The 7,907-nt window shown below is 44.4% G+C and overlaps 3 protein-coding genes across 3 annotated transcripts; all 3 read right to left on the reverse strand.

Annotated features, from left to right (window-relative positions):
- Positions 1–385: 385 nt before the first annotated feature.
- LOC149328870 (uncharacterized) lies at positions 386–3,400 on the reverse strand. The gene is made up of 4 exons (XM_089559864.1): positions 3,166–3,400; positions 1,910–2,081; positions 1,184–1,332; positions 386–1,104 (listed from the first exon to the last, which is right to left on the reverse strand). Exons 1-4 carry the CDS (start codon positions 3,323–3,325, stop codon positions 938–940), a joined length of 648 nt encoding a protein of 215 aa, XP_089415990.1. The 5' UTR covers positions 3,326–3,400; the 3' UTR covers positions 386–937.
- A 75-nt stretch (positions 3,401–3,475) lies between these two features.
- Positions 3,476–4,646, reverse strand: LOC149328871 (uncharacterized). Its single transcript, XM_089559122.1, has 3 exons — positions 4,387–4,646; positions 4,145–4,309; positions 3,476–3,697 (listed from the first exon to the last, which is right to left on the reverse strand). Exons 1-3 carry the CDS (start codon positions 4,537–4,539, stop codon positions 3,476–3,478), a joined length of 540 nt encoding a protein of 179 aa, XP_089415248.1. The 5' UTR covers positions 4,540–4,646.
- A 255-nt stretch (positions 4,647–4,901) lies between these two features.
- LOC149328872 (uncharacterized) lies at positions 4,902–6,940 on the reverse strand. The gene is made up of 5 exons (XM_089559123.1): positions 6,583–6,940; positions 5,681–5,762; positions 5,509–5,598; positions 5,250–5,426; positions 4,902–5,077 (listed from the first exon to the last, which is right to left on the reverse strand). The coding sequence occupies exons 1-5, from the start codon at positions 6,907–6,909 to the stop codon at positions 4,902–4,904; spliced, it is 852 nt and encodes a 283-aa protein (XP_089415249.1). The 5' UTR covers positions 6,910–6,940.
- Between the last annotated feature and the right edge of the window lie 967 nt (positions 6,941–7,907).

A 7,907-nucleotide genomic window follows, 5' to 3' on the forward strand; every position in this document is an offset into this window, starting at 1 on the left:
AGAAATGCAGAAGCATAAAGATTTTAAGATCATGCACATGAGATACTGTCATTTAGCTTATGATGTATCATTTAGCTTATGGTCACTGGTAATATTTTCTGGAAGACAGCATTGGCTGCTAAATAAGTAGCCATTAGTGCGCTGGTTCATCTTTTATAGTGGCAGATAAGAAGTACGGCAGACGGAAATCTTGAAAAATTAAAATGAAGGAAGAGCCTCAGTCCAGCGACGGACGTTCCAACAAGAGGACTTGTCTTTGTCGGGCGAAGTGCGGTCATCATTGGCAGGGGTTGTGTAGGCCCTTCACTCTAAAGAGGGGGGACTAGGATTATGATGGGGTGTGGAGTGAGGAGGGTGGGAAGGTGGGGCTCTTGGGCTTCAAAGGCCTCTTGTCTGGCCATGGGGCCTGTGACCTACAGGTAGGAGAGAAGCAGGTTAATGGCTATACTAACATGAAAAGATTGCAAAAACTGACCCCTCCCCCCCTTTCCAAACAAAGTGCAACAGAATCAGATATGAACAGTGGCAATAAAACAGTAAAATGAAAAAAAAAGCTAAAGAAACAACAAATGCCATTGAGAAAATAGAGGCACTAAAGCGGTTATCACGGTTGCATTCTTTTCCCGTATAATCTACGCAATCCCCAGCATATTGTGCACAGTGGTCTGCATCCTTTCTAGTGGCTGCATGATTCTACTCTGCCTTCTTGTGTTTAGTGATATCTGCTTTTCATTTTGTTTTTGATGAACCAAACATTTTAGTAACTGGTTCCCCTTATGAAAGTATACAGTGCATGTCATCATATCCTTTGCTATATATTTTTACCTGTCACAGTGTCTCAAGCGCTTTGGCTGCTCAACTCACATTCAGATTTTGGACATCAGGTAAACCCCCATACTACTTACCAGTACTTTCTCTGCATGTCATGTGAAACTGCTCATTGTCTGTTGAACCTTGACTTTCTTTCCTCAACCAGCTTCTCCTTTGGGACCTTTGGAAAGCTGCTGCTGAGTGGCGGTCGAGATTCTGGAGCAGTTTTCCTCTCCTGAGGCTCCATGCTCTCAGCCATAGCCACAATCATGTCGAGGAGGCGTGTGACGTAGCCTGTGTGAGCATTTTATCTCATAGGTTGTGCAATATTCACTTTCTTCGTGATCAAATAAACTAGGTGGTGCAAGCTTACCATGAGTGGGTGGCTCCTTTATCGGACAAGCTATTGGGTCCCCACCTGTTGCCTTTGGGTAACGCACACACCATCGAAGTGTGCCATCCTTTGTGCGTGCCTGACCACGTCCACTGTTTTCATTGTAGTGAAGTGCAGCGAGTTGGGTCCTGAAAAAGTTAAACAAACAGGACCATGTGAAAAGGGTATCCGCAAACGTTCACCCTCAGGACTTGTAACCTATGTAAACAGTCTAACTATAAAGATTATGCGACAATAGGAGGTCACTGATGGATGTTAAGCATAACGCCATGCCAGCAATTAGTGCTTGAAAGTACCATGAGCACGCATGATGAAAACACTGTGACAAAGCATAGTGCTACTTGTGAAGATCTGTGCAAACAAAGCGTCACCTCAGTTGCCAGGCGGATTGAAAATGAAAATGCAGTGCTTGCATGGTGAACACAGCAGGCACTCTGCATGTTCACAAAGTGTTGGCATGTAGAATCCCTTCTGATTCGGTCAAATGTGTTTTTAAATCTGTTGAGAAGATGTAAGAAAAGATGCAGCTATTGAAAATTTCAGTAAATCTAATTTAAAGTGGGCACCTTTTCACATAGTTGTGGCACACACCTACATGCCTTTCACTTTTTCTACAGATGCATGTTTAACATTTGCGCCAACGTTGATAATTATTTTGTAATATTGGTGTTTTCTCAATGTAAAAGCAGACAGAAGACAGCTTACCTAGCCCTCATTCCAGAATATGAATAGTGGTAGGTCTTCGGTGCAAAATGCACTAGAAGGCTATGTAAAGCCTCTAATCCATAAGTTTGGTATCCTGTTGACAGCCGTGGCATGTCTTGCAGAAGGGCTTTAGACATTGCAACGTCTCGAAGCTTCTGGAAAGCCTTTGATTCTAGAAAGAAACAGTCATTGTCATCTTTTTGTAAAGCTCTAAACGTGTGGCTTGCTGTATGCTCGTGAATCAACCAGCATTTCAGCGCACCTGTAAATAAAGTCGTATTCAGTAATGAGCATCTTATAAGTTTTTATACTTATAATAAACACACTGGAATTTGAGGTGCACTGTAATAAGTTGTATGTAAGAAATTTAAACAAATATTATTTATTTAGTTCATGAAGCTTATCATGTAAATCCTGAAATCCTGCTGCACTGCGCAGGTTGCTAAAATCTTGGAATCCAGTCTATTACCCTGAACGACTATTAGTTGTGCAGCCTCTCCACTGCATGCCCTGCCATTTGCTCTTGGTTTCTACTAGGATGTCGCTAACTCGAATTTGTTTACCGACCCACTCTGCTCTCTTCATATCATAATGTTACTCTTCTCGCTTTCTGCTGCTTGCAGCATTGTACTCAGTTTAAGTTCAACCCTTTTCGTTAATTTTTTTTCTCCGCCATGAGTACTGGTAAGACACGGCTGTTGTACAATTTCCTCTTGAGGGATACCAGTAAATTACCATTCATGGTATAAGCATACCTGCCAAATGCACTGCGCCCTATTCTTATTATCCAATATCTTTCACTCTCATGGTATGGATCTGCAGTAATTACCTACACTAATTAGATCTCTTCCCTTCCCACTTTTAAGGCTTCGGTGCCTATCGTATAGCCACTGTTCCCTTCAGAGGCTGTTGAATCTTGCTTAAGTTCTGTGCATAAAGCTTTCAGACCCACTGTTCTTGTTTGCCTGTCAAGGTCATCGATCATGCTTTGCAGTTTGTTGAGAGTTCTTTAGCAAGGCAGTGTCGTAAGCAAATTGCAAAGGTGTTCTCCATTAACTCTTATCGTCCGTTAGATCTCATTCGAGGTTTGTAAATACTTTCCGTAAACACGCATTGAATAGTACTCTAGAGATTGTGCCTTCCTTCCTGACACCCTCTCTTACTGGAATTTTGTAATTTTATATATCGTAGTTAGATGTTACTAATTATGCTTCAGTGGGGCCTTTGCCGTATTTTCAATGCAAAATGCAATATACCTTCTCTGAGCCACTGCTTGGGTGCTAAGTCGCCGTGCAAACACGTGGGGAATGATGCCTGGTCGTGTGTGTGGATGTCCCTTATGTGATTAAGAAGGGACAGCCATTTGGGCACAATGAGTTGTGCTTGGCCTTTGCTGGATGCTGCCGCCCAATACATATGGTTGCACACAGACTTAATCCAAGGTGCAAGTTCGTTGCAGCTCTTTTGTTTCGCAGCGGTATGCAGCTTCTTGGTGACTCCTAAAAGGCATATTAGATATAAATTGAACATGATATATTCCATAAATGCGCTGAAAATAACATTTTATCAGCAGCCACCGTAAAACTGCAGCTGCTGGATACCTTTTGCCATGTGCCACACATCGAACTCGTGGGTGATTGAAGATTTGTTGTTGCGAAGAAAGCTCTTGATTTGTGTGTGACGGTCGGTCACCAGCACTGTAACGTTGATGTTCTCACTCTCCAGAAAAGCAAGGCCTTGTTTCAGGCCCTCTAACTCCATGCGACAGCTGCCGCCAGCATCATTAGACTGTGGAATGATAACGGCAAAGGATATTGAGTTTGATGCGCTGCTTGTCTACCAATTCAAAAAAAAAAAAACTGCATGTATTGAGGCCTCTGCTTCCCAGCTGTTATGTACTATTTTTTACGAAAATGACTGTTTGTATTGCTAACAATGGCAGTCCTGTGCTTATGCTTCAGGCGTATGCACTGTGCAATGTCAATGCACAACCTCGGGTGGTCAAAATTTCTGGAGCCCTTCACTACGGCATCCCTCATAGCCTGAGTTGCTTTGGGACATTAAACCCCCATAAACCGTTCATCTACCAGCATGGGGATTCAAAGCTAAACCCACAATAATGCGTGTGCCGTTGAAAGAATTCATGATATTTAAGTGTTGTGTTACAATTCATTTGTCAGCGTTAGTGAACTATAGAAATTTACAGAATCTTGTTGTAGCAAAGTGGAAACGCACCTGCACGACTTCAGAATGCAAGACTTTGTGGCGTTCAACGTCCAAGAGAATATACGTGCCATATTTAGCACTATATCCTGGTGAATCAGCCCGTCCATCTCCAGCAAGTTTTACTTGTTGGCCTTGCAGCTCTTGCAGCAGACTTCTCTGCTCTTCTTTCCAAACCTGAAAAAAAAAAATAGTGCGCATTGAACCTTGGCCATGCAAAAAAAGCTGGTAACTTCTTCACGATGACTGCTTACCCTGTCAATTGCAGGCCACAGATATGAGCGCTGGATTGCAAAAAATGTCCTGTTGCTCACAACCGGTACACCAACTGAAGCCAGCATTCTAAGCACAGCTGTTGGGTTGCTTCCGGAAAAGAGAACTGCTGCGCAAAGCTTCAGGTTGAGCATCGGCTGCTGTTTTGTGATGTCTTGATTGCACCAGTAAATGAAATGACCAGATGCACACTGCCCATAAACCTTTAAAAGTGTGCCTTCACACTCGAATGAGACTACGAGGTGCGAGGCACTCTGTGCACAACTCGAAAAGTTTTCGCAGGTACTTCTCCTGCACCAAAAAATTCTTTTGCCAGGTTCATCTGTGCAGCTTCCAGCACATCCCTGCCTGAAAAAGAATAGGCAAATTTTCAATCGCACTGGACAGCGTAAACATGCAAGCTTGTATGAAAAAATTTGGAGTGAATGTTTATGGCACCACATTAAAAGTAGGGCAAACAGCATTTTAAGCGTACTGTTAGCTTTTCGTCATACCGCTAATAAATAACATACCTCTCTGCAAATTCTTCACATGGGCTGTAGTCCTCATCATCGTAGTTCTGATCGGCTCCTTCGTCTACTGTGTTGTCATCGTCGCTTTCACTGGCCTCTCTTTGGGTCGGCATGCTCTTTTGAGTGGCTGCATCTACCATGGGGCTACCAACCTGAATGCCTAAAAGTCGTGCGATATGTGCAGCTGCATTTATTATTTATTACCACTGGACGCAACATGGAATATGCAGAATTTTTAGAACTGACAATCTTTATAGTGCTTTGCCCCCTCCCCCATCATTACTGCACAAATGCATGCATCAAAAATGTACGCTGAATGTAGAGGCACATACCAATAGATACAGTTTGCAGTTTTGTCTGAGTGCGGCGTGATGCCATGCTTTTTTTCACACATGCCTGTACAGCTGTGCTTTGTGTCGCTGGCCGCACCATTGCTTGGACACACTTGTGTCTTCTGTCACAGGACTCAGTCAGAGTGACCTCCAGTGGCCCATCATATTGTGCTGCATCTGCAATAATGAGCAGGTTATCATGTAATGTGTAAGGGATCAATGGCTTGCATTACTGTGCTTGCTGAACATTGGTCATTACCTGTGAGAGCGAGGGTACTTGGCGAGTTTTCCTCACCAAAGTTTTCATGAGACATTGCACACAAATCTGCTTCAGCTTCTGTTGTGACGTCTGCAACACAGACTGAGATATGATTTGATGCACGGGATAGCCATGTATAACTAAATGTTCAGACTGAATGTAGAATCATTACCTGTTTGGTTACCAGAGGGACTGTCCAATTCTGGATCAAGTGTTTCCATAGTTGATCCTTCTTGAAGCAGTTCTGCAAGAACCTGAAAGGATAAAATGCGTACTGAATTTGTGGAATTGCTCTTTACTCTCAAAATTTTCTTATGAAGGCGAGAAAACCGCATATGTGATGTCGTTCTCGGCTGTCAGGTGATCATCGAATCGCATTTGCGTAAACACGTCGTAATTGGACAGTTTTAGAATAGGATGATCCTATCGGTTGAGGCGCCAGTGCACATGTGCTGAACCATTTCCTGAGGGGCGTTGTTGTCTTGTGCGTGCGCTGTACCTCCCCGCTATTCCCCTATGACGGACTAGGTTTCGTAACGTCGTATTTCATTTCATTTTTCACTTGAAATGCACCCGCAACCAGACAGACTTCTATTGAGTATTTTCGTTTCAGATCGCGTAACTAATGATCTACGACGAAGCAGCAACGGGCAAGAAATCACGACGCCGCATGTGAACAGCTTCGATACTTCTTTGCTTCGACGCGTCGAACCGAAACTCGCTCAGCGCGCCCTCAGACCTGGCCAACCTGGCCGCGCCAGTGTTCCGCAGGGGCTCCGCGATCATGTCAGGCACAGCAGTGGGCTTTTCTCAGTAGCCCGTCTCGTGCGCACGCGAATAATCATCATCGGTGTTTCGTTGATGAGTTACGTGATTTTTAGCGCAACGCCGGGTTTTTATAGCATATCCCCTTGCGCGAGAAAAGTAAACCCGCTAGTATAGAGCCGCGCGGCGCAGCTCTGTCCCATCGCGGGGTCGCCTCCGCGTGTGGTAATCACGGTCAGCGCTTCATGCAAAGCTTCACACACAGATGAGACCTGAATTTCCGCAAAGTAGTGAAGTAGAAGCACTCACCTCATGTTTCCTTCTTTTCGCAAAAGCGCTTCTTGGCGGTGGTGACGCGCTTCTTTTGTGCAAAAATATCGAAGGAACCGCGTCATGTTTCAGCCGTGCCCCTTTAACAGAAACCCCTAGCGATCGCATTAGGGACAAGCTCAGCTCGTAATCGCTGTCACGAAAGTGCTTCGAGCAGAGTGCGCTTGCTTTGGTCGGCTTGAAATTGTCCCTCTTCACAGCAACGACCCACTGCGCTGCGAGCTTTTGATCTTTCGGGAAAGCGTGGAAGACGACATCATCGCGGCCGTAGGTGCTCGTACACCCGAATGCAGAGCAGTACCGCATGTTAGATCGCCTGCACGTGGTCGGGTGCTCAAAACTTGGCTTACACGAGGAACAACGCTCGCTGAAAGCGCGCGCGGGTGACGGGACGTTCTCCGACTCCTCAAAATGACGTCACGTTGGCCGACATGGACGAGGTTTCTCTCTCCGCTATCCTCCTCACCTGCGGTCGCGCGGGACGCGGGAGATTTAAACATCCCGCTTACAATTGGTGATTGCGCCACTGTTTTAGCCAAAATCGAAAAAATAACTTTACAGGCGTGATCAGCAACGACACTACTTCAAAACCCTAGAAGATTAGCTGATTCGAAAACCGCTTCAGTCTCCCTTTAAGGTGAGGGTTCCATATTGACGGTGGCATTCTAGTCTGACGTTACTGGTGTGTTGTAAAGTAGACGTCTGAAATTAGAGGGTGCGTTCGAAAAGCTTGTCGTAAGTAAACAAGTATTTTGTTGCTATTAATTCTTTTGTTATCCACGTTAGTTCACCTCGTGAGCATACTATAGATATAAACACCACGGTATATGTTAGTCGACACTTCTGTTAATGGAGAATCATTGAGCGACTTCTGAGAAGGTACTCAATTAATGCACGACGGAAAAAGTTCATGTAGTCCTCTTTAATAACGTTATCCTTCATTAGCGAGTATTACACTAAGAAGATATCATATTACTGTCGGACTGAAGGCTAAGGTGGTCTGCAGAGCTTTTTATCTCACGGTAAATAACGCAGTCGTCAGCAAAGCTTTTATGGAAGAGGATGTACTGTTACGTAAGTCATTAATATATAGAGAGAGGGAAACGACCATAGCACTTTTCCCTGTAGAACGCCAGAGGCTATGGCCATTAGCAGTTACATATTAAGTGCAGTTGAGCAAGACGCATACATTCCTTTTTTTAAACGTGAGGATCAAGATTAAGCGAGCAGTAGTCTGTGAGAAACAGTGTCAAAGGCTTTGGCGAAAACAATGAATATACAGGAAAAAGGGAATGAAGAATCGA

This window comes from Amblyomma mixtum, chromosome 9 (assembly GCF_055824585.1).
Source record: "Amblyomma mixtum isolate Tamu chromosome 9, ASM5582458v1, whole genome shotgun sequence".
Classification (NCBI taxonomy): domain Eukaryota; kingdom Metazoa; phylum Arthropoda; class Arachnida; order Ixodida; family Ixodidae; genus Amblyomma; species Amblyomma mixtum.

What these genes read in the sequence shown, in the direction of transcription:
- LOC149328870 (XM_089559864.1), bottom strand. Translation starts at nt 3,325, where the DNA reads ATGTATTGGGCGGCAGCATCCAGCAAAGGCCAAGCACAACTCATTGTG. An exon ending in CAAGCAGTGGCTCAGAGAAG is followed by an intron (nt 2,082 to 3,165) that starts GTATATTGCATT and finishes GTTTCTTTCTAG; the next exon opens with AATCAAAGGCTTTCCAGAAG. An exon ending in TATTCTGGAATGAGGGCTAG is followed by an intron (nt 1,333 to 1,909) that starts GTAAGCTGTCTT and finishes TAACTTTTTCAG; the next exon opens with GACCCAACTCGCTGCACTTC.
- LOC149328871 (XM_089559122.1), bottom strand. Translation starts at nt 4,539, where the DNA reads ATGCTCAACCTGAAGCTTTGCGCAGCAGTTCTCTTTTCCGGAAGCAAC. An exon ending in TGTGGCCTGCAATTGACAGG is followed by an intron (nt 4,310 to 4,386) that starts GTAAGCAGTCAT and finishes TTTTTTTTTCAG; the next exon opens with GTTTGGAAAGAAGAGCAGAG. An exon ending in TGCATTCTGAAGTCGTGCAG is followed by an intron (nt 3,698 to 4,144) that starts GTGCGTTTCCAC and finishes ATCATTCCACAG; the next exon opens with TCTAATGATGCTGGCGGCAG.
- LOC149328872 (XM_089559123.1), bottom strand. Translation starts at nt 6,909, where the DNA reads ATGCGGTACTGCTCTGCATTCGGGTGTACGAGCACCTACGGCCGCGAT. An exon ending in CGAAAAGAAGGAAACATGAG is followed by an intron (nt 5,763 to 6,582) that starts GTGAGTGCTTCT and finishes TTATCCTTTCAG; the next exon opens with GTTCTTGCAGAACTGCTTCA. An exon ending in AAGTACCCTCGCTCTCACAG is followed by an intron (nt 5,427 to 5,508) that starts GTAATGACCAAT and finishes TCATTATTGCAG; the next exon opens with ATGCAGCACAATATGATGGG.